Source organism: Citrus clementina, unplaced genomic scaffold (genome assembly GCF_000493195.1).
Source record: "Citrus clementina cultivar Clemenules unplaced genomic scaffold, Citrus_clementina_v1.0 scaffold_5, whole genome shotgun sequence".
Classification (NCBI taxonomy): domain Eukaryota; kingdom Viridiplantae; phylum Streptophyta; class Magnoliopsida; order Sapindales; family Rutaceae; genus Citrus; species Citrus x clementina.
This window is the reverse complement of record NW_006262201.1, coordinates 38,911,445-38,936,519: the sequence shown is the minus strand read 5'-3', so window position 1 is coordinate 38,936,519 and position 25,075 is coordinate 38,911,445. Positions and strand designations below refer to the sequence as shown.

General features: G+C 33.3%; 6 protein-coding genes across 6 annotated transcripts; 5 read left to right on the top strand and 1 right to left on the bottom strand.

The window, feature by feature from the left end:
- The first annotated feature begins 926 nt into the window (after positions 1 to 926).
- LOC18042796 (protein S-acyltransferase 8) lies at positions 927 to 7,316 on the top strand. Its single transcript, XM_006434442.2, has 5 exons — positions 927 to 1,302; positions 4,208 to 4,393; positions 5,018 to 5,323; positions 5,456 to 5,689; positions 6,422 to 7,316. Exons 1-5 carry the CDS (start codon positions 1,264 to 1,266, stop codon positions 6,920 to 6,922), a joined length of 1,266 nt encoding a protein of 421 aa, XP_006434505.1. The 5' UTR covers positions 927 to 1,263; the 3' UTR covers positions 6,923 to 7,316.
- A 978-nt stretch (positions 7,317 to 8,294) lies between these two features.
- LOC18041997 lies at positions 8,295 to 8,927 on the bottom strand. Its single transcript, XM_006434441.2, has one exon. It carries the CDS (start codon positions 8,900 to 8,902, stop codon positions 8,348 to 8,350), a length of 555 nt encoding a protein of 184 aa, XP_006434504.2. The 5' UTR covers positions 8,903 to 8,927; the 3' UTR covers positions 8,295 to 8,347.
- A 1,543-nt stretch (positions 8,928 to 10,470) lies between these two features.
- Positions 10,471 to 11,043, top strand: LOC18041996. The gene has a single exon (XM_006434440.1). The coding sequence runs from the start codon at positions 10,471 to 10,473 to the stop codon at positions 11,041 to 11,043; it is 573 nt and encodes a 190-aa protein (XP_006434503.1).
- A 603-nt stretch (positions 11,044 to 11,646) lies between these two features.
- On the top strand, positions 11,647 to 12,273 carry LOC18041995 (cell wall / vacuolar inhibitor of fructosidase 2). The gene has a single exon (XM_006434439.2). The coding sequence runs from the start codon at positions 11,704 to 11,706 to the stop codon at positions 12,271 to 12,273; it is 570 nt and encodes a 189-aa protein (XP_006434502.1). The 5' UTR covers positions 11,647 to 11,703.
- A 4,221-nt stretch (positions 12,274 to 16,494) lies between these two features.
- LOC18041994 lies at positions 16,495 to 17,058 on the top strand. The gene has a single exon (XM_006434438.2). The coding sequence runs from the start codon at positions 16,495 to 16,497 to the stop codon at positions 17,056 to 17,058; it is 564 nt and encodes a 187-aa protein (XP_006434501.2).
- Positions 17,059 to 18,964: 1,906 nt separating this feature from the next.
- LOC18041399 lies at positions 18,965 to 19,507 on the top strand. Its single transcript, XM_006434437.2, has one exon. The coding sequence runs from the start codon at positions 18,965 to 18,967 to the stop codon at positions 19,505 to 19,507; it is 543 nt and encodes a 180-aa protein (XP_006434500.1).
- The last annotated feature ends 5,568 nt before the right edge of the window (positions 19,508 to 25,075 follow it).

Genomic DNA, 25,075 nt, shown 5'->3' with positions numbered 1-25,075 from the left:
TTTTCATTTTTATCCTCCTCCTTCACATGCTCAACAGTCGTATTAGGTTATCATAGCGCCAGATTAATCATTATTTATTGGGCCTTACGAACCAAAATAACCAAACGTCAATAATCCCACCATATTCTTGCCACGTCAGATGAAGTCAGCATCATGCTGATGTGGCAAAAGGGACGAGGAAAGTTTTTAAAGTTAAATATAGCGGTAACTGATTAGTGACTTGGAACCGTTAATCCCAGATTATTATCATTCACTTTTCAAAAGTCATCGTTCCTTTTTTTTTTTTTTTTTCCCCTTTTTTTGATATAATAACATGTGGATTCCGTAACTTTCACAAAATTGACAAATAAGATCGCACTTTGCATCTTTTTTTTATACAAGTCCCTACAATAAGATTTTGTTAACAATAGTCATTAATTGAACAGCAATTTGGACTGTTACATCTTTGAAATAAATCATTCTTTTGACAATGCTATTTTAGGGGGCCAGGGGATTGGCCATATCGAGAGAATATTTGCTTCTGCATTCAGTTCGATTTTTTTCTTTAGGGGAATTTAATTTTTTTTCAATTGGATACAAATGGATTTTTTTTTCAGAAATATGAGTAGAATCCATATATCTTAAATATTAGTGAGCATAATATTCTAATTGAAATATGCATATTAATATTTTAAAAAAATATTTCAAGTGTATATCAAGTAATCTATTACATGAATTCTCAAGTCGTAACTCTACAACGAATTTCAAGGATATAGACCGGTGTAAAAAATTATTAATAACTATATTTTTAAATGTGATATCTTGAAAATCAGAAATCTGAATGTTATTGGCCTACCTTGTTAAGCTTTTTTTTTGTTTATTTCCATTTGCTCCAGCGGTTTTACATTTTCCGCCAAAAAAAAAAAAGGGGGGCAAAAAAAAAATTTAAAAAAAAAAAAAAAAAACATTTCCATTCGATTCTTCGCAAAAACATCACTTCACAAAGAACCGCCATCGCCAAGATCTCTTTATGTTTCGCTCAGAATAATTAAAAAAAATATTAAAAAAAAAATCCCTACAAAGGCCAGCATCTGACTCCCTAAATTAGCAAGAAGCCGAGTGTAAATTCGTAGGTTTTGGTGGTGGGTTTTGAGTGAAAGGGTTTTTTTAGTTTCCTTTATTAAAGAAATGAAATGAACAGAAGCAACACTGGCAAGTTCAAAATCTTCGACTCAGCTCCTGCGTAGTCGTTAAAGAGACAAAAGCGCGTGAAAATCGTTGTTCATGGCAAAGCGCGTGTACGAAGTCTGGAAAGGGAGTAATGTAAGAACAAGCTACACCTTTTGTTCTTTTTATTTATTTATTTTCTGTTTTGACTTTGAGTGCATTGCTTTTTGGTCTGTTATGGTTTAGATTTGTTTGCTTTTGGGATTATATTAGTGGGTTTTTGGTTGGTTTAGTTTTTTGTTCGAATTAGGTTTTGTAAGTTTCTGTTTGGTTGCTGAGAAAATGGAGAAAAATTGATGGGATTTTTGAAGGTTTTGACTGAATGATTGTTTTGAATTTTAGAGACTAATTAGTATTTACTAAAAGAGAAGGTACTTCTTAGTTGCGGCTTAAGTACAAAGAAACTAAAGGAACGGGGAATGATGAATTAGAGCGTTATCTGAGAGATATTTTGAATGATGAAATGATAATTTCGAAAGATGGAGAGTGAGTATCATGCTTGAAAGAGTTTTGTTTTTTATTATATGTATTTTTAAATCTCAAATATCCTGAGGTTGCCAGTTCAATAGCAAGACATCAGAAATGTTATTTCTTATTTAATGTTAATTTGTAAATGTGAAAATGAACAGATAGGATAGAAAAAGGAAGATATGGAGAACACTGCTGGAATGGAAGTGGATGATTGTGGGATCAATGGTTCAGTTGTGGGGTTGTTAGGATGAGCTCATAATAGATTGTAGTCGTAGTGCTGAAAGGAATTTTATTGAGGTTTTGTTTCTGTGGGTCGATGTGGCAGCAGCTGTGCTATTTTGTTAGCAACAAGGGCTGAATCTGAGTTGTAGAGCAGTAAGTATTTTGGATGGAGGTAGTGTTGTTGGTTCAATTGTGAGTCGCTTGTGTATAATAATGCTTGTGCGTCAAGCATCATAAATTTTTCTTGATTTTTTTTTTTTTTTCCAAAAATTCAAATTGAAAATGAAGAATAGGGTAATGCTAATTTTTTGCCAACAAAAGAAGTAGAGGATGGAGTTGACAAGGATATTTGTGTACTCCAAACTGGAAATGAATGATAATTGCATTTTCTAACACAGAATTTCTGACCATAGTAGTATAAGGATTTTGATTGAGGTGTCGTTAGGGTGTGGTAGTGCACGTGCTAGGTTGACAACATGAAAAGACAATAAAGCATAAAGAAAAAGGATGGTTGCGCTGATGTTATGGTGCAATTATAGGTGCTGAGAGTAGAGCTAGATTAATGTGGGATCTGTTGTGAGCTTAAAATGAGTGGTGATGTGCAAATTGACTGGGATATTTCTTTTTCACATTAATTTTGAACTGTGCCATAGATTTTCAATAGCTGTTTCTATAATATCTTAAGAGGAAGGAGAAATGGGCATAATTTTGTTATATGATTGAATGAAGGAATTCCATAGGATTAATGAAGATAAACAGAAGAAGTGGGTATGTTAGTCTAACATCAATTTGCATGCAATCAACATCTTGACATATAGCTGTTATGACAGCATTTGAGTCTGATTTGTTCTTGGACATGGTTTAAAGCTTCACTGGCTCTGTACTGCCTCCTGATTTTCAACTAATGATTGTTCTTTTGATGATGTCCCTGTACATCTGATGCTCAGTCGTGCTTTTCTACGTGTGTTCTAGAATCTCTGCTTTGCAACAGGAAATGCTGCCTTGCAAAAGTATAATTATTCTTCTTTCATCATCTTTTATAATTCTCCAGAGCTTGTATGCCACCTGTTTTCCAATAGAAGTCAATTTATCGTTAAGGGATTCCATGGCCATAAGACTGGGTCCGTTACTCCTTCAGATAACTATATAAATGTATAGAAAACATTGGTGATTTTTTTTACTTTACTGAAAGAGACGCAAATGCTCATAAAATGAGCCTTTTTAAACTTTTATCCAGCCTTTTTGTACTCTGATCAAACCCGTGTGAAAAATCATGTATGACATAGTTAAATGACACCTTAAATCTCTGATGTGGCTGCAAAGATAGCATTGTCTGAGTGGTTTATAGCCTGAAAATGGCTTGTTTTAATGGATGTCATGCTATTTAGCTGATGCAAATAAGAAATGTTGACATTTTAGTCACCCTTTTTACTTGCAGAAAAGTAGAAGTGACAATAGGGAATCTTTTCTCAGAAATAATGGGTGGGAAGGATTATTTGATTATTTGAGCATTGTTTAATGAAAAACCTGGTTTCCGTGGTTGTTAGAATACTTTTATATGTCCAAAGGAAAATCTGTCTTTTCTGGTTGAAAATCTTTTTTTTTTGGTTCTCTCTAGTCGAGTATGATTCGAATTTACATGTGGTACGTCTGTGATGATAGTTCTGCACCTTTAACATGTACGAAGCACATAGCATGTGTCTTTTCAAGCGGCTTGTCTTTTCCAGTGTTCCAAAGTGATGGTCCTTATACTTCACTTTTTGCATTCTGCAGCATCCTTTTGCGGCCTCCGTTAAGGTGCCCCATTCGCTTTTTTTAATTTACTTGTGTTTTTCACAAATAACCCAGCAGGATCTTGGTTGACTCAGCATCACGTTGCATGCAGAAATTCCAATGAAAACTATATAGGTGGTTGGTTATGCATGCCAGAAATCAATAGAAATGCAGTTGAAGTATCTTTTCGTTATAATGTTAGCTTGGCCCATATTGATATCAAGTTGTAAAAGGAGATGCTTATTAGTATTTATGCTAACAAATCATCATATTATGTCTCTCAGGATGCAATATGTAACCTTTTAATGACCCCTTAAGTTTTTATGTCTGTAAACTGGATTGATGTTGTGGATGGCACAATTTGTACAAAAAATATTCTTCTGATACAAGAGGCAAGATGACAGATCTGTTCTCCATTTGGCTTTTGTTTTCTCCGCTGCTTTGTATTTCTTGCTGCATCTTTCGATTCTTAATGACTTGTTGAGCTTTGTGATTTTTTCTGCTTTTGTTTTTAATTTTTGTCCATCTTTTGCAGAAATTTATCATTGGTGGGAGGTTGATATTTGGGCCAGATGCTAGGTCATTGCTTGTCACGTTATTGCTGATCATCGTTCCAGTTGTTATCTTTTGTGTATTTGTTGCGAGGCATCTTCGCCATGAGTTTTCACCATATAATGCAGGATATGCGATTCTGGTGGTAGCGATTGTTTTTACTATCTATGTTAGTCCTCTTAATCGCTGGGTATTTGTGTTTCATTTGTTTCATTCTCACTATTTGAATTTATTTAACATTCTGCGGTTGAGTATGTTTACATATGGATGGCAACTACGTACCTGTACTTCTATGGACCAGTCCTTTTTTTTTTTTCAAAGGTCTGCACTCTGATTGGTCATAGAGTCTGCATGTCAATCATATGTTGAGATTTGTTAACGGCCTTTTCTCTTTTTTTGAATGGAGTGTCTATACTTAAAATTTTAGGGGAGGGACCTACATGTGGCCAAAGTATGGATTGACTGGGTATGCAACATATAATTGAAGTTCTTTGATAATCCTATTATGTTGGAATCGTGTGTATTTGTAGTTTGAAGTATAAGGTACTATACCTCATACCTTCAATATCCAGCTTATCAGTCTTTTAAAAATTTGAATTTTGCTTAATTTAGGTGTGGATATCTGATTTTTTAAGATCAAGATGGCCCACATAATTTTTTTTCCATTTTCTTTTTGGCTAAAACAGGTCATAGGATCTAATATAGATATACTTTTATTATTAATATTCTTGTCTAATTTTCATCTCTTACCTGAAGTGTTATCTCATTTTACATCTGTTATTAATTCTGATAGGTATTGGGTCTTCTCTTTCTCACATCAGCCCGAGACCCTGGTATCATTCCTCGGAATTCTCATCCACCAGAGGAAGAATTCCGTTATGAGTCATCCATGTCACTTGATGTTGGGGGAAGACAAACACCCAGCCTTCAGTTCCCACGGACTAAAGAAGTTATGGTCAATGGTGTTCCAGTGCGAGTGAAGTACTGTGACACATGCATGCTTTATCGTCCTCCCCGCTGCTCTCATTGTTCCATTTGCAACAACTGCGTGGAGCGTTTTGATCACCATTGCCCTTGGGTGGGCCAATGCATTGGACTGGTATGCTGTCATACAATTCAATAAGAATGCATTTATTATTTCTACATTCGTCTAGACTTAATGCTGGTACTTGCTCATTTCCGTTGAGGAAGTGTTATATGATATGAATGTTATTGCTTTGTCCATCTGCAGCGCAACTACCGCTTCTTCTTCATGTTTGTTTCTTCATCAACCCTTCTTTGCATCTATGTGTTCTCCATGTCAGCTTTGTACATCAAGATTCTGATGGAAGATCACCATGGCACAGTCTGGAGGGCAATGAAAGCGTCTCCTGCATCTGTCTTACTGATGGCCTATTGTTTCATATCCCTGTGGTTTGTTGGTGGACTCACTGGTTTCCATTTGTATCTTATTGGCACAAATCAGGTCAGATGGTTTCTCTTGTTTTCATCATTTTTGGTATGCCTAATTATTTTTTTGTGGTTACTAGTCACTAGTCAGCCACTGCTATTGCTGAGTTTGACAAACTTTATTTAGTTCTGAACTGTGGCAAACTCCTCTATGGTAGAATTTGTTTGTAGGAGCACAAAGCTGTGCAGATAAAATCTTATAGCTAATAATGTTTTAAATGGTACGGCATGCCACCGTAGGAAGATTCAAAAACAGTTTTCAAATGCAATCTTAAAAATTAATCTAAATGCTATAAACAACAATAATTTCTTTTGGTTGTTTTCTGAGATTCTGAGCACATCGTTTCACATAACTAGAAATAGCATTCTTTAACACTAGTTTTCTGGAATTCAAATCACCCCCATTAACTACGTGGTGTCAAATGTGGCTGATAAGGTGGAGAAACTAAATTTTAAAGAGTTGATCATCAATGAAATGAATCTTAATATGAGTAGAGGCCAGGGTGAGGGACTCAAGTCTTATTAGTGAAGAGAAACCAAAGTTAAATAATGTTTTTATCGGTTGCTTTACTTTCTGAGTGCATTTATGTCATGGTTGGAATGATAGTTTTTAGTCAGTGCAGACCTGCAAATATATCAACAATCTTGTCCTGTCAAAGTTTGTTTCCTGAATTTATAAATGATGATTAATTCATATGGTCAATTTCTTTCTTGGTACAGCTAAACTAATTTGCTCCATATTTTCCAGACTACGTATGAAAATTTCCGCTACAGGGCTGACAACAGGCTGAACGTTTATGACCGGGGTTGCGTGAACAATTTTCTTGAAGTGTTTTGTACAAAGGTAAAAACCTCAAGGAACAACTTCCGGGCTTTTGTTCAAGAGGAGGTACCAAGGACTTCTTTGCCCCGTACTCCAGAAGCAGAAGATTTGGGTGGAGATCCACGTTCAAAGGTTGAAGATGATCTAGAGATTGGTGAAGATTTGTTGAAGATTTCCCAGCGTCGAAACATTGAAGAAATTGATGAGGACATTCGGAGCAGAGGGAGCAATGGTCATCCCCACAATACCTCGGAGGTCGACTCTGTTTTGGGTTCAGATATTCGAGCTCCTACCATTCGATCAGAAACTCGGCATTCAAGTTGGGGAAGGAGAAGTGGCAGCTGGGAAATTTCACCTGAGGTTCTTGCCAACTCCACGGTGACTGAAAGCAGAGGCTATGGCGCTCCAAAGGAAGCAAACCAATGATGGGATATTCAACTTGATCTTATTATTAGTACACCGTTACTGAATTACATGAATGGTGCACAATTTACTTGACCTGTTTTCCTCGTTTTTTCAGAGTAAGTTGCCGGTGCTTTTAAATTTATGGTTACTCTGTGGGGAGTCAAATTTACTCCTCTCCTAGGGCAGAAAAGGTTGAATTACCTTTATTTTGTGGGAAGCAGTTGGTAGGGATGTGTGTTTGTAATTGTTTGAAAAGAGATGGAAAGGTGAATAGTGACTTGCCATGTTATTATTCTTCTCTCTTTATATTGTTCATAACTTTCTACTACCTTGGATTTGATATCTGGTGCTGGTTTTATTCTTTGTGTAAATAATGACACCCAGAATTTCTGCATTTTGTGCTTGCAATGGTCAATATAACCTTTTTTTTTAATTCTTTCTTTTACTTTTTTCTTAGCCTCTGTTTGGTTTAAACAATATAAATCAGGCTGTATGATTTGAAGGGATGAAGGTCGATTGATTTTTGGTATTTGGTGAAAATCATTACATTGTTAACATATAAACATTATATTTGTAATATGCGTGTTATATATTTTGTCATTGAGCCTCGGCTCAAGAGAACCATAATCTGTTCCTTTGGTAAGTTTTACGGGAGAATGATTGTTCAATTGGACAAGCTTAAAAGTTGTCAATTTCCAATCAATTGTAAAGAATTTGGATTACACCTTCCTTGGTTAAGACTTAAGATTCCTTTATTTGTCAATGCATTCATATGATTAATTCATAAGATCACTAAAATTCAGAGTTATGGTAAACGCATTGTTTGTACCAAAACATAACATTAAGTAAATTTTTTTAGTAGCTTAGCGGTCCCCAGAGATTGCTCGGTTGATTGGTCAAAGCTCAAGGGATTATATTTATTTATTTCGGAGTGGGTATCATGTAGCAAACACAACTGTAGTAATTGAGTAGTAACGTTGCGAGGATAAGAAGCCTTCAGCTGGAGAAACTTTCCATAAAAGATTAAGGTTTTGATTGAAATTTTGGTTCTTTTATGTGTTGGCCCTCTCAAATTTACAAATTTAATATTATAGCCCTTTATGTTTATAATTTTCATTAACTAAAACTCTAGTTCTGCGCTCGGAAAAGAAGCAATTTTTTTTTTGGTTAAATTAAAGGATAGCTTTACGAGAGAGCCTGAATTAATGTCCCTAAATTGCATTGATTTATTCTAAAAATTTCATTTTAATTGAAATTTTGGTAATTCACTGTGTACGAGAATTTCCGATGAACCACCGATTGGCGTGAAGGTTTGAAAGAACTATTTATTTAAGTAGGATCTGGATAGATTTTTTTATTGTTATTATTATTTTTTAAAAAGAGCTTACAACTTTATTTATGAATATATTTAATATGTTTGCAACACCACCATTTTAGCGAAACAAATCAGCCACCAAGCTGCTCAGTGATAACAAATCCAATATTACTATACAACTTGACATAGTAATTTCTTGCCTTAACCGATGGAACATCCTTTTTAGTAGCTTTCAGCGAAGTATCACACGAGTCGGCCCCGTCGCCGGCAACTTTGGCATCATAATTTGCCGATGAAATATCTTCATCTATCTCCATTTTTGCGCTTTTAAATGATGCAGCCGAACTTTCATAATCCGAAACACATTCCTTTAGGGCTCGTATTAGTGCTGGTGCTGTGCTTTTGTCCTTTGCCAATTTGTCAATATAATCTTTGCTGTTTGTTGTGTTAGAAACTGCTCTCTCCAGAGAAACTCTTGCCAGTGTTTTTAAATCCGACGCTGATGCGGATCCGATAGCTGAGACACAGTCTGCATAATTTAGGGTTTTTTTGCAAACACCATCTACTAATTTTGATGGAGAATCCAGAATCATGGCATTTGTTGGTGAAGGAGAGTGCACAACTAAGAACAAAGCAATGGCTGCTGCTACTTGTTTCATGATGACAATGTTGCCATGGGAGTCCATCTGTAATAAATTGAAATCAAAGTTGGGGGGGTATAGTTTTTTTTTCCTTGTTAATTTAGATATAAAGCTAATTTATAGGGCTGAAAATGATCATTAATGAGGATCTGTTGTTATTAATGAATGATGATGATAGTTTTCCTTTTCATGGGTACCTAAAATGGCAAATTAACCTACCAAATGGTTATGGCTTAGTTGGCAGTGCAGACTGAGTTTGTGATAAGAATTCTCGAGTTCGATTTTTACTAAACACACCATTTATGAGGGGTAAAGAGTCTTAATTATGACTACACTCCGAATCCGGATTAATCGAGGCCCAATGCGGTCGCGGCACACCGGATGGTTTACAACAAAAAAAAAAATGGCAAACTAACCTTTTTATGTGTTGCTGATGATTTTAAATTGATCCAACTTAGCTATTGTTGTTGACATGACGTATCTACTAATAGCAAAAGAAGGTAAATTCTAGACAGTTTTAATTACCTAATTTGATGAGTTAATTTGTATAAAAAAATTATTACTCTTTTTATTAATTTTGAAAGCGCAATGATAAACACCAATTTTCACTTGACAGTCATAATATTTTACCAACTCTCTACATTTTATATTTGATAGTCCAATTGTTTGTTGGAGTTATCTCTCTTGTTCTTTTATCTTTTTAGGACTTCCGTATTTCACTGAATTTCGCATATGTTGCACTATTTGCTAATTACGTGTTAAATGATACTCGATGTTTTAAAATTGATCGTTAATGTGTTAATTTGATAATTAAGTTTAACATTTCCGATGTCAAATCCTTTGAGGTACACACATCACATTTGTTGTCCCTAAAAAGATAATACAGTAGGATTTTTTTTTTCTAATTTTTTTATTCACTATTGTGTATGATTAGTGTACGCATACATAAAAAAAAAGAAAGAAAGAAAGAAAGAAAATCAAGCCATACAAAGAGAAAAATTAAATTGAGAAATCTGCTATATAAAACTAATTCTGATTTACTGCCAAACAGAGCCTTACTCTGATAATTAATTGCTTACTTCATTCCAATTTGACTGCCAACTTTAGTCTGATTATCTACCTTTTTCATGTGATTTGATTACTTTTAATGTGAATTGACCTCCAGATTTGCTGCTTGATTTGTTTAAGCTAATGCCGAATAGCCCAACGATATACATAGACCTCGTTCACTGCAAGAGTTAAATTAATTAGGATTATATACTCATTGAAAACGACCTATTATTTTACTCATTTGTATTTATTTTATTTTCTTATGTGAGTCCTCCAATATTTTGAATGTTGCATATTATAAAATTTAAATTCGATTGATTGGTCCAATAATACACTACTTTTAGAACCTATAAATTTAGGTTTAAATTCAATAATAATTTTATGAAGTTTTAATGACTTAGTTGGGTACATTATAGGGTCATGATATTGGATGACATTGAAGTCCCTTTTCAAAGACACCCAAAAATGGCAAAAGATTAGCTACAAATCATCCTCATAAATTAATGATCATCCAATCTTACAACCTTTACAAAAAGAAAAACCCTTATTTTAAATTACTAGCAATGGATTCCTTCAGCGATATTGTCATGAAGCAACTAGCAGCAGCCATTTCTTTCTTCTTACTTCTTCATTATCTTTCATCAACAAATGGCACAGTTTTGAAATCATCAGCATCAAACTTAGTTGACTGTGTTTGCAAACAAACCCAAAATTATGTAGACTGTTTCAGCTCTGGGTCGCGATCCCTGAACTCCATCAACATCAGACCTGCTGAAAACTGTGGCAAGAATTGCTCTAGAGATAGCTGTAGCAATCACAAACAGACAGCAAAGCTTATGTTGAAAAAAATGGCCAAAAACAAAAGGACTGCTCCGAGTTTAAGACCAGCACTAAAGAATGGTGCATGGGGCTATTGGCATGCAGCAATGGCGTCATTTGATTGTGCAAGAATGGAGCTGTATCAAGATGTGACCAAAGCAAATTATGATGCAAAAGCTGCCAGCGACGGGGCTGTCTTCTGTGAAACTTGGTTGAATATTACTAAGTGGAATATTCCATCCATTAGGCTTAGAAATTATTATATAAGTTTGTTCAGTGATATTGGATATTCTATTACGGATATGCTTGATGGCTGAATTCGTTCGGTTGAAATTTTGTTTACGCTCAATAACGATGGTCTTTTATATACAATTTTTGTTTTTTACAATACAATCAAGAATCTGTCCAAATCATGGTAAATCTTTATTTTTAGGTAGAAAATCACATTTCAAATCTTAATTAATATGGTATCTTGGGATAGTATTTAAGACTGCCCTCCAAACCAAATAAAAATTCCTAACCCGTATTCAAACGAAAGAGCACGCAGCAGCGAACCTTCATTGTTGCCTTTTTGCATCTTTGCAATTAATGGTGATCACAGTTAGTGTGTTTTATAAATTCTTAATTTTTATTTAAAAGATTACTTTTTTTTTTACTTGTACAGTACTTGACGAGTACAGAAACTCCAAACAAACCCTAAATCGTCTCCAAATCATTTATAGTCCTTTAAACAGTAATTCTACTTAAAAGTTGGTACATATCAAATAATATCAATCACATTAATTAAATAGAATTTTAAAAGATTTTCCAACAGCATAAATTCTTCTTAAATTCAACATATATTCAAATCAAATCACCGAGAAATCATCCTAAAATTTCAAAATCATCGGCAAAAATCCTCCTCATTAATGATCATTCAATCTTATAAATTAACTCCAGAACCAAAGAAACCCTAGTTTCAAATTAGATTACCAGCAATGAATTCTCACAGAACACTCGCTATGAAACACGTAGCGGCAGCAGCCATTGCTTTGTTCTTAATCATTCATTCTCCTTCACAAACAGATGCCAGGATTCTGAAGAATTCTCCATCAACTTTGGTTGAGAGTGTTTGCAAAAATGCCCTAAATTATTCTGACTGCGTTTCAGCTCTCGAAAGCGACCCCCAAACTCCGTCAGCATCAGACTTAAAGGCTCTGGCAAAAATTGCTTTTGCGATAGCAGTAACTAACACAACAAACGGCAAAGATTATATTGCCAAAATGGCTAAGGACAGTAGCACAGCAACAAGTTTGGTACCAGCCTTAAAGCAATGTGTTTCCGATTATGAAAGTGCAGTTGTATCATTTGACAGTGCAAAAGTGGAGCTTGATGAAGATGTTATGTCGGCAAATTACGATGCAAAAGCTGCCGGTGACAGCGCCGTTTCTTGTGAAACTTCACTGAATTCTACTAGGCTGGATGTTCCTTCGGTTAGGGCTAGAAATTATTATGTGAATTTGTTCAGTAATATTGGATATGTTATTACTGACATGCTTGAATCCTGATGGATAAATTCTTTTGTTGATCATGAAGAATAAAAATTTTCTTCTAATATTATATCATTTTCTTTTTTCTTTTTTCTTTTTCTCGCCTTTTCACTCTTGTTTAATCCAGGATTAGACACTGTAGGCAAGACTTAATAACTAGGGGTCTAATTGTAACAAGTGATAAGTAGAGTGATCCAATAAAACGGAAATACAAAGATTGTATAATTTCAGAATCTTCATATAATCGATGTAAGTTTGTAGATCATGCACGTACATTTGTCGTGAATTTTGTTGTTATAAATTTGTGTGCAACATTTCGCAACAAGCGTAGTGTGATATTAGTTTAATTATTAGCACACTTAGTCCATGCCGTGTGGATTGTTACTGTTAGCGCCTAGCGGTCCGATTTTTCTAATATCACTAAGGCGAACAGCACCAAGTGTTTGTTAAAATTACAAAAGTTTTATATATATCATGTAGTGTAGATCGACCACTCTATTTTCTACATGATCTTCAACAACAGCACCGAAAATTTCTTGAACTCTAGGTTATTCTCACTTACACCAATCCGTTTTCCTTTCCTTATATATTAAATATCTTAGTTAGGCATTGAAGGATCTACGACTCAATCCGCTTCGGTGTATTCTAATAATAATTTGTGGTTGACAGATAAGAAGAGTTGAGTTTAGATTAGCGTTTGTGTTAGGATTCATGTTGCATGTCATCTCTCAAAAAGTAATTTTAGCTGTTAAGATCATTTTTCAGCATCAAAAGTTATAGGTTGCCATGTTCAAAACTACAAATATTCATACCTATAAATTCAAAAAATTGATATACATTCGAAAGGATATTTGTTAAAAAGAAAGATTTTCATAAATGTTGAGTTCTTGGTCCAAGAGTACAAATCTTTATTCTTTATTTGCATGTGCATTGGTTAGAACTGTTGTTTTTACAATGATAGTTTGATTTAAACGATTTAATCAGTCACTGCAAGTCCTAGAATCTTAAAGCTAATTTGATAGCCATAACAAACACATGGGGTACAAGAAATTTAAAATATTTCATAATGCACGGTGCATTTTAAAATATAACTTGATTCATTAGAATTACATGTATACAATTTATCATTTAAAACAATTTCAAGCACTTATTTTTGCATAAGTTCTTCATTAAGTTGATGAATTCAAATCATGTGACTTGTTGAATGAACCTCAAATTATTTATATATAAAAACTATATCTGATACATCCAAAATTAATTACAACCAACATATACTCGATCGATCCCACAAAAATAATTCCATCATGAAACAAGTAGCAGCAGCCATTGCTTTCTTCTTACTTTTCCATTCTCCTTCACCGACAATGCCACTATTCTGAGTTCAATACCAAATAAAATAGTTGATGGTGTTTGCATATTCATCCCAAATTATGGGGGATTGTGTTTCAGCTCTGAAGCTCGATCCCCGCTCCATCAGCTTCAGAATTTAAAAACTCTAGTAAGAATTGCGCTGGATATTGCAGGGGCTAATTCAACAGACAGCCGCGATTTATATTGACAAATTTACAAAGAGCAACAGCACTGCACCAACTTTAATACCATCCCCACAATATTGTAATTCGATCTATTCTACTTCAGTTGCATTATTTAATGATTCGAGATTGGCGCTAGACATAGATATGATGGCGGCGAATTACAATGTACTTTTGAGTTTCCATGTCCTGCGAAAGTTTGCTGAATAGTACTAAATTCGATGTTATTATGAGAAATGGTTTGGTAAAATTGGATTTGTTATTACTGCTCAGCTTCTTGGTATGGCTGATTTGTTTGATTGAAAATTGAAATGGTGTCTGTGTGATGCATAATAATAAAAATGGTTCTTAAACCAATAAGGGCGTAGATCAATTAGCATGAAGCTGTTATATTTTAACCAAGGTTTTCGGTTCAAAGCTTGAGAATGGAGCTGCGTTAAATACTTGTTGGGAGAGCTTTGCCACCCTAGTGGTCCTATCCCTCTAGAATCTAAATTAGTCGGGGCTCAATGTAGTCTTCGGATACTAGATGATCTCTGGTACTGAAAAAAAAAAAAATTGTCCTTACTATCATAATCTATGTAACATTTTCTTTATTATTCTGCTTGGTCTTCACTCTTATTTTATTCATGAATCAGGATTAATTGGAGCTAACTTGATGATTAGGGGACAAAATGTAACAAGTGAATGGTCCTTAATAGTATGCAATATAGATAAAAACATTATTTCTTATTGCTTAATTATGGCTTCCCTACATATGTTGTTAGTTTAAAAAATAAAATGGTCCTTCTGTTCTATAGCTCGTCTTGATTTGCTGCCACCTTAGTTTTTAGTTTGTACAAACTAATAAAATTGCCGTGTGAATTGATGTGCGGGGTTACACCTGTTGAAAATTGATTAAAAAAAAAAAAGGAGTTGAAAAGTCAATTTGGAAGATATCATTTGAATTCAATTTGGAGATAGTCGAGAAGCTTGATAAGCAATTGGAAGTGGTCAAAACTATTGAAATGGTGGCTATTGAATGTTGAAAAATTGGCTTGATTTTAGGCAAAATCTTGCCTATAAAAGGAAGCTCTCATTCGAGAGCTTGGCATCCAAAATCCCAGAGAAGGAATCTAAGTTTTGGTGAGAAATTGAGAAAAAGAAATATTCTTAAGCATGTAGTTATATTGAAGGAGCATTTGACTCCTCAATATGGGTATTATGAGTTTGCTTTGTTAAGGGGTATTTCTCAGGATTATGTATTTGGGGCTTGGGTGAGAGAAAATTATTTCTGAGAGTGGTTGTAATAATTTTCCACATAGTGAATATTTTTCTCTGGTTGTCTTGTGACAACGGCCGTGGTTTTTGTCCGGATTTGGAGTTTTCCACGTAAATCTTGTGTTGTTTGATTGGTGTATTCTCCATTTAATTTTCTTATTAATTTGTTGCTTGATAAATTGCTTGGAGTGATCTTGGGAGGAAGTTCAATTTCCTAACAACACCACACACACACACACACACACACATTGATATGCGAGGCTCAGTTATCTTGTAAATATTTAGATTGTCTCTATTTGATACCTATAGACATGTTTATATGTGATATATGAGTTTACACTACACATTCAAATTCATATGCGAGCCTCAACTATCTTGTAAATGTTTACATTATCCCTAGTTGATATTGTTAGCAGTATTGTATAAATAATCAGTTTTGAAGAAAATTAATTTAATGTTTGGTAAAATTTATTTTTAAAAGTGTTGTAGATTTTAAAAGTAGTCGTATATATTTGGTTGATCTTATTATTAAACAGCTGTAAAAATACAAATGACTAAATTAGACAATGTTGAATAAATTTTATTTATATATTTATAAACATGTATATAAAATATTTTTTTATTGTTTATATAAAATAATTGATTACTAAAATAAACATTTTTAGTTTAATTTTTTTTTGTAATCTCAATATAATTGAAAATAATAATTATCTCTTTAAATTTAATGATTTTATTTCCTAATTATTAAGAATATTTTTTTAGATTTTTTATATAAAATTATATTAAGTATAAAATTGATTCTCAAAATTAGATTCTAATAGTTATGTCTTCTCTACTTTTCAAAATCACTTTTGAAACTACGCAAAACCAATCTGAAACACGCCTTCATAATAGGTTAAAGAAGTATTACTTAATAGAGTTGTGCCTACACTAATTCTACGAAAATTGTAAATTAAAAGCTACCTTGTTTCGCTACTAAATATATATACAACACTAGTAAATTTTAGAATCATTCAAGTTTCGGTGCAAGAGTAAATATCTTCACAATGTAAATTAGTTAGAACACTCGTTTTTACAAGAGAATTTGATTTACGGCTTGTCGCAAGGCAATTTACCACCGTAAAATTTTAGAATCATTCAATTTTTTACGACATTTCTGAATTTGATGCATTAAAAGTATAATCACATGGCCTGCTGAAAAAATTAAAAGCTTTCATAACCAATGGTTTCAATCACCTTAATTGTGTGGAATTTTAAAAGAATATCCAACAAATATTTTACCACGGATTCCTCTTTGATGCATATTCATTGCATGTGCCTTGTCAAATGACAATTAATTCATCCATGCATTACAAATCTAAATTATTTATTTAAAAAAATATGTGAAATCCACTATCAGATTAAATTACAGTGACCCTCCCACAAATTAAAAAATATTCATACCATCATGAAACAAGTAGCAGCAGCCGTCATTGCTTTCTTATTATTATTGCTTGTTCATTCTTCTTCCTCAACAAAGTCATATTCCACAGCTTCCAATTGGCCATCAGCTTCATTAGTTGATGATGTTTGCAAACAGAGTGATACTACTTATGGAGACTGTGTTTCAACTCTGGAATCCGATCCACGAACCCGAACAGCATCGGACCTCAGATCTCTGGCAAGAATTGTTCTAGAGACAGCACACGCTAACACAACAAAGAGCAAAGAACATTTTGAAATAATGGCAAAGAGCAGCATGACTGCACCAGATCTAATGGCAGCCCTAAAGAAATGTATCTTTGGTTATGATCGTGCAGCTGCATTATTCAGCTCTTCGAGAATGAAGATAGATTTGGACATAACGGCAGCGAGTTACGATGCAATAGCTGCTCATGCTGGAGCCTTGTTCTGTGCATATCAGTATAATTCCACCACTCGGATTGATGTTCAAACCATTAGGGCGAGAAATATTTATCTGGAATCCTACGCTACTATTGCATTTGTTATTATCAATCAGCTTGGTGGCTGAATACGTTAACGTTTTGTTCAAATATTAATAATGCATAATAAAAATTATTTAATTATGTAAGGATCTTTGTTTCTTCTTTTGTTCAGTTGAGCGCCTTTTTAGTTTGATCACGCCGTATCAGTTTTTTTATTTAAGAATTAAAACTAGAATAAATGGTTTGTTTTTGTGAGAACGATAAACTTATTTAACACCACTATATATGCGTGCATATAAATAAAGATTTTACTAAAAATTTGACAGAGTCTTCCCTGTATTAGATAAATTATATAGTTTGGTTCACCGTTATAAGACTATAGTTTGTAAAATACTCCCACACTTTAATTATCTGCTTCTCAATTTTGAACAATACTTGACAGTTTCACGGTTTGCAATTGGACTTGGTCGGAAAATTTTTTGACTCTTACCCGATCTGATTGAGTTACTATAATCTCATTTAAGTCGAGTTGGATGAATATCAACAAAACTCAAGACACAACTCATATAAGTCGAGTTGGCACTAAGTTCAAATTTTAGATGAAAATTACTCTCTCTTTATCTTCGAGTTCTCGCCGGCCGTTATTAAAAGTCTTAAAAGTTAGCATATATGTTTCGTTCCTTAAACCGTATTTTATTTATTGAATCAAATACTTTTTCCCATATTACTTTTCGATATAAATTTGATATGTGGTTAGCTAATTACATAATTAGGCGGCACGTCAACTCAACTTATGGTCTGTTTGCAATTGCTTTTGGAAAGTTCAAAAGTGATTTTAAAAAATTAAAAATTAATTTTGGTATTTATTAACTTTTCTTTAAAATCACTTTTAGCAAAATCACTTCATCTACAATAGATTTTGGTGTTTATTAAATTGCTTCAATTTTGTCTTATATTGAGTATTATTGAAGGCCATTAGACTTACTCATGAACAAAAGCTAACTCATGAGATAAGAGTGAACTCAAGCTTATATCCTTAGCCATATATTTATTCTCAGTTCATGCGGGATATAATTTAACAGGTGTAGCTTTTTGAACTACAACTAGTGACGTATTTGTGTCACATTATTGGTGTATCTCAATTTTGTAAGCCTATCATTATTGTTTTTAAACTATGCAACCTTTTAGAAAAATTTTTCCTTTTTTTTAAAGATAGAGGGATGAACAAAGTCCAAATTAATTTTAACCCCCTACCTCCCTAGAATTCAAATTAGGTGGCCAGTCAAATATGTGGTTGGAAAATCACTTAACCAGACATTAAGAGTTTTCAGAGCACTTTTTACATGGAATTAATGTAATATTTTTAAAATAGATTAAGATATTCTTCTATTGAAGATCCAAATTTGATCTTCTTTCAGGACACTTAAATAATTTAATTTAATCCTTCATTGGTTTCCAGTTGCAACGGAAAAAGCACCAAAATACGACGATATATATAAACTATATATATATATATATATATTCGAAATTTTCTCAGTCCCACATACAGTGATTTATTTATTCACAACCAATGCAGATAAAAGTTACAACATCTCAGATCGATCCATCTCCAAATTGAAATCGTTGCTAGCTCGGCGTTTAGTTATTAATTTGTACAATGTAACTAAGCAGCAAGCTAGCAAAGACTATTTTCGAGAAATTGAAGTTTTACCAAAAATTAACTTAGCCAGTTTGATTAAAGCAATTAAAGCCAATCACTGTAAATTATATTTTTACGAACAATCACATGGGTTACAAAAGATTTTGAAAGCTTTCATAATTAGTGGTGCAATTTAAACCCTACAATTCTTCTTAAAATTTGGTATACATTCAAATCATGTGCCTTGTTCAATAATAATTAATTCATCCGTAACAAACCCTAGTTCATTTATATATATGTGAAACCTACTTAGAAGTACTACACCACTGAACATCCTTAACAAAATTTTCATAATGAAACAAGTAGCAGCAGCCATTGCTTTCTTCCTAGTTATTGTTCATACTTGTTCCTCAACAAATTCCATAGCTCCAAATTCTCCACCAACTTTAGTTGATGGTGTTTGCAAACAAACCGAAAATTATGCAGACTGTGTTTCAGCTCTTCAACTTAACCCAAGAACTTCAGCAGCATCGGATTTAAAATCTCTGGCAAGAATCGTTCTAGAGACAGCAATAGCTAACACAACAAACAGCAAAGATTATTTTGAATTAATGACAAAGAGCAAAAGAACAGCTCCAAGTTTAATGCCAACACTAAAGAATTGCATATCCAGCTATGCTCGTACAGTTGCATTATTTAATAGTACAATAATGGAGCTAGATTCTGATATAACCGCGGCGACTTACGATGCTCTGCTTGCTTACCTCGGATCCTGGTACTGTGGAGATTCATTGAATTCTACTCGGCTTGATGTCCCATCGATTAAGATTAGAGTTTATTATCTTGATTTGTACGGTATCATTGGATATCGTATTACGAAGCAGCTTAGTGGCTGAATTCGTTTTCTTGACATGATTGATGAATAATATATTAATAATAAATAATAATAAAAGTTAATTATCCTTTGATATTGTAACCATCTTTGTCTCAGAGTCTCAGTAGCATGCCGATCATTTTATGGGTTAATTTAAATTTATCCCTAGTAAAATGATTATCCTCAGAATATCTCTAAACAAAATTTTAATAGGTTTTATTTCGCAGTTTATTTGTTTCTTTAAAAAATTCTTCTCAAAAAATTTGAGTTATTAGTCCAAGCATATGGTATGTTGATCATGTGAATTTACTAGAGTACTCATGTTTAATTATAAGATTTAGTTTGATTTTGAGCAGCAAATCACATTTAAGTTTCAGAAATTTATAGTTAAGACTTGTCCTAATAACTTAATGCATTACAAATGACTAGGGGAAGAGAGAAACCTAAAAGCTTTCATGACGAAGGAATATTTGTGCATTTTAAACCGTAGAATTCTTTTAGACATGCGCCTTGTTTATATTATTAAGATAATGTAATTATTATGCAGCACGGTATTTCTTCATTCTAGGCTTCTAGCCCCTCGTGAACCAGAATCCTGATTTTGACATTGATCACTTTTGAAGTAAATACAACCCCAAGTGGCCATAGAGTTTCATATTGTGCTTGCAACAAAATTAACAAAGGCAGCGTGCTGATGGTAGACACCTGATTAAAAACGTAAGAATTAAGGGGGAAAAGAAGCATGCGAAAGTCAATGTAAAATAGTGGACGTAACATTTTCCCGTTATTATTGTATCTCAAAGCCTGGAATCTTATCACAGTCAATTTACTCGTATGTTGTTATTCAATTTTAAGTTTTAGCATCTCTTCCGACTCTCCCTCGAGCTATTTAAGAGCTATTGTCTTAATCTATCTTTCACATAAGGGTCTTTTATTTATCTGTTGTTGGACTCGTATTCATTAAAATAAATATGAAAAACGTTAAGTGTTGAGAATACTGAGAGAAAGATGAGAGAAACGGCAGCACATACTGTCGTTTTGCTTCCATCTCTCTTCGTCTTAGCAATTAAAAAATTAAAAAGATAATAAAAAATAATAAAAATAAGAAGAAATAAAAAAGTAGCATATGGTCTTATGTTATCCTCGCTCAGCTACAATCATAATCATCATCCTCATCTTTTTCTTTCAAAATCGAAGCTCTGCTCTTTTTTCACCAAAACTCTACACAAGGCCCACATTTTCACTCACACACAAATTCTCCTAAATGAAAGCGCCGCCTATTTTAGATTTGGAAGCAAAACCTAAAGCTGCTCTCGAAGTCGAAGCCAAACCCACTACTGAGGTTGTGGAGTCCACAGCCAAGGAAAACCCCAAGCGTGAGGAGATTTTTGTTGTTGCTATGGTTAGTGATTGAAGAAAATGATAATTTTTTGTGCTTTGTGCATTCTTTGATTAATTTTGTGAATTCCCCAAATGCTTGTTTTCATGTTTTTGTAATCATTGTGTGTTTAGCCAGATGGGTTTCATTTTCTGTTGTTTGGTGGTAATTGTTTGATTATAAAAATAGAATTTTCATTTTGAATATCAATTTCTGTTGTATTAGTAATAATAGATGTCAGCCATTGCTCTCGGTGAAATAGAAATGTACATGCGTTTTCTTAAGTTTTACTGATTTAAAGATCAAATGATAACAATCTCTAATACTTCTCGAAGTGATTTACTAGTTAGATGATAATGATAATTATGTTTAATTTAGAATTTTTTGGATATGTTTGGTGACAGAGGAGGCCTTGTTTGTGGAAAGCATGTGCTGCTTTTTGGATTTCTTCTTATTTTTTTATTTTTTTTAATTATTAAAACCAAGAGAGAGGGAGGAAGTAAAATGGTAGTATATGTTATCATTTCTCTGAACTTTCTCGACACATAGCAGCACTCAATAAATATTTAGATTTAATAGTTTATCTAACGTAATTAAAAGTCACATCACCTTCAACCAACTGGGCCTTAGCCCAGTGGCCGGAACCTTACACTCACAATTGTGAGCGCAACGGTTCGAGCCCCCGCAATGCATGTAAGGGTTTATTTCCTTCCTTAATCATTAACTAAAGGTAGTCTACTCCCTTTTCGAAATGTGAGTGGAGTAGACACCCCTCGAATATTAGAGAGGGTAAAAATCTAGGCAGTACTACATAAGAATTAATATAAATTAGGCCCAGTAATTGTCTGATTGTAAATATTAGTTGTAAATCTCATATAATATGAGTTGTAATCTGAGCATTAGTCTCATGTAATTCAAAAAAAAAAAAAAAGTCGCATCACCTTCAATCCTAGACGACATGCCCAAAATTTTTTGCAACAGTTTTTTATACTACAATCAAGCATCAAACTGTTGTGGGGGCCTTTAGAAGGCAGTGGATTTCTTCTCAATTTTAATTGTTTAAATCCTTAAATTTTTTGAAGTCATATGGATGGTCGATACTTTTACATTAAACTTTCAAAATGTTGCGAGGTTCCTCATAGCTCATACAAGGTTTTAGAGTTAATTTATTCGACTATGATCTAAATTTCCTTGATTTTATGTCTAATTCATATTCTAATTATGCCATCCCATTTTTTATTTAAAAAAACTACTCAAATACAAAATTATGCAATAAGATATATCAATAAGTTTTGTTAAAGCATTTTTTTTCACATATGTTATTAGATTTATGATCTTACTAGTACCATAGAGATTAACAAAAAATTAGTTACATGATAATATGAATCTTAACAATACTAGCATAAAAATAATTGAATGTCAAATTGATAATATCTTGTCAATCACACGTATGACACTGGTATTTACAATTAAATTTGAAATTAAAATGAACCTATAATCTACCATTATCGGCATGACAATACATAACTCAAGTTTGATCATTAGATACTATGTAAACAAATTAGGCCGTCCATCAATCTCAACAACAATAAACAAATGAAAGTTTGGTACTTTTTTCTGCTTCTTATGACTTTGCTCTCACATAATTTGACTTTGCTACTATGCCAAATGCCCCAGTTAGATTTGGGTCCATTCATTTGAACCGTATACATTTACAAGGCAGCGAGTAAGCACAATGTTTGGACCATTTCATTTTCGATGTTAGCAATCAATCTCAATCAATCAGCATTAAATGAAGATAGTTTGGCTTGAGTCATTTCCATTTTTTATTCAACATACCCTTTACTTCTTCATTTATGGAATTTGATTTCCATTATTCTTAAATCTTAATCTTCTGTCATTTTGCTTCCAGAAAAATTTGAGCTTGATTTGTTGGGTTTTTGTCACTTTCATTTACTCAAAATAGTAGAAAACATTAGATTACCCTTGTGATCTGAGACTTTGCTTTTTGTTTTTCATTTGGGTTTTGTATTCCATGCATGTCCTGTGAACTTTGGACATGAACCAACAACTTCAATTTATGGCCACGGAAAGAATCCAGGGCTTGGCGCGTCACAAAATCTTGTGTCTTTGCCATTAAAAGAACGGTTTCGATGGCCACCAAAATTTTAAAAATAATACGATTTGCAAAACCACCATACAATTAACCTACTTTGGATATACTTATATCGAGAAATGCTTTCCAGATGTTTTAGCTAAATACGATTTCAAAAGTTCTCGTACAGTATCTCCAAAAAACAAAAAAAATATGCAACAATTACAAATTGAAAAGGCATGTATATGGCATGTTTACTTCAAATTAATTTGTTGGAGAGAATTTAAATTCTTTTTTGCATCATATTTTATTCGTATATTGATTTTCTCCTTTTAATTTGTGGACTCGCGGCAGCTAGATGATGGTTATAACATCCACCTTTTTACTAGAAGATGCCTCTTGAAACGACTAATGAGTTAATTTATGTTTATGAATCATAAGTGGTAACATAAAAAAGTCACAACTAATCAAACTAGTCATATAACCAATGATACTTATTAAACGAGGATTCATATATTGAACAAATTTATTAGTAATCAGGAGAGGATAAATTTGTGTATATAATTGAACCAAACGGATAACATAGGATAAAAATCTCTCTTAAACTCTCAACGATTTCAAAAGTAGCTAATATCCTCATTTATGTGATAAAATTGAACTAGTTTTATAATTAGATATTTTAATAAGATTATCACAATTCATCAAACTACCTAATTATTGTTTTTGTTGCGTCCACAACTCAGCCGTATAATTCATCACGTCCCTAAATGGAACCCCCGCCACAATCATGGCTGCAAAGTTTAACCTTCATGGTGATTTAATGCTCACTTGTCACGCTGTACATCTCCCCAAATTATTTTTTATTCTTTCTTTTAACTTTGTCTCTACCCTTATCCAGAAAAAAAGAAAAGAAAAAGAAAATTATACCAAAAATGAAAAGAAAGAAAGAAACAATGAACCAGCATATCTTTCCCTTTACCCGAAACGGTAGGCAAACAACCAATTGCCCTATCCACTGAGACACCATTAATATACTTTTTGTACCCCAACTTCTTTTCTTGGCCGGCAAATATTTCAGCACGTGTCCTAAACGTTGGGTCACCCAACAGACGGTCACCAAGCTGTACACATCTACTTATTTGAGTTAATATCCCCACTCTTCAACGCATCCCCGCTTCCGTTTGCGTCATCTAACACGCGTTCATTAGCCACGTGTCGGTTCTGGCTCCCACGTAGATTTTTTGACCTGATCCTTTCCCTATGTCACGTGTGCTTCCATGTGCAACATAAAGTTAGTGGGGGGTGAAGAGACGACGGGATAGTAAAATATGGACCCCCTAAGAGTTTTGCATTTCAGCAAATTATACTATAGTTTGTCCATTTTTAACCAAATCTCCTATTTTCATCTCATGAAATATTATTAAATAAACTTTAAATGATAACTTTTGTTAATATTAAAACTCAAATGGATTTGAATTTAAAGTTTGATAACACATTTTATTAATTTTTATCAAAACTCAATATAATATAATACAATACAATATTATTTTTACACAAGTACGCGTATATATATATATATATATATATATATATATATATATATATATAAGGTTCTAGTGAATTAAAAAAGTATAGTTTATTAAAGTAAAAAATATATTTTTATTGGCATGATAACAACTTAATTTTCGTCTCATCTGTATGAGTGGATTTGGAAGAATGAGTTTGATAACATATCCTCATAAATATTATATACTTTTTGATTAAGTGATAAGCTTAAAATTAATTTTATTTTTTAAAGATAATTATAAGTATTAATGACCAAAGTTGTATTTGTATACATTTGTTTCTAGCGTGAATCATTTCCCATGTTTAAGACCGTGAAGTAAAACCTCCCAATTGAGGGCACTTTGATCACAAAATTTGAGGTCGTGGATCAAATTGATAGGATGAAAAAATACTTTTTTCCTCAGAAAAATGATAAAAGGATGAGGGACCTAGAGTTACTAACGTCATTCTAGAGGGGAGAAGAAAGTGACAGACCCGTGTAATCCATGGGTGATGACTGGTGAAGACGTAAACACGATGCTCAAGTAATCCTTACCGTACAAAAACTAGAA

What these genes read in the sequence shown, in the direction of transcription:
- LOC18042796 (XM_006434442.2), top strand. Translation starts at nt 1,264, where the DNA reads ATGGCAAAGCGCGTGTACGAAGTCTGGAAAGGGAGTAAT. An exon ending in AAGTCTGGAAAGGGAGTAAT is followed by an intron (nt 1,303 to 4,207) that starts GTAAGAACAAGC and finishes CATCTTTTGCAG; the next exon opens with AAATTTATCATTGGTGGGAG. An exon ending in ATCTTATTGGCACAAATCAG is followed by an intron (nt 5,690 to 6,421) that starts GTCAGATGGTTT and finishes CATATTTTCCAG; the next exon opens with ACTACGTATGAAAATTTCCG.
- LOC18041997 (XM_006434441.2), bottom strand. Translation starts at nt 8,902, where the DNA reads ATGGACTCCCATGGCAACATTGTCATCATGAAACAAGTAGCAGCAGCC.
- LOC18041996 (XM_006434440.1), top strand. Translation starts at nt 10,471, where the DNA reads ATGGATTCCTTCAGCGATATTGTCATGAAGCAACTAGCAGCAGCCATT.
- LOC18041995 (XM_006434439.2), top strand. Translation starts at nt 11,704, where the DNA reads ATGAATTCTCACAGAACACTCGCTATGAAACACGTAGCGGCAGCAGCC.
- LOC18041994 (XM_006434438.2), top strand. Translation starts at nt 16,495, where the DNA reads ATGAAACAAGTAGCAGCAGCCGTCATTGCTTTCTTATTATTATTGCTT.
- LOC18041399 (XM_006434437.2), top strand. Translation starts at nt 18,965, where the DNA reads ATGAAACAAGTAGCAGCAGCCATTGCTTTCTTCCTAGTTATTGTTCAT.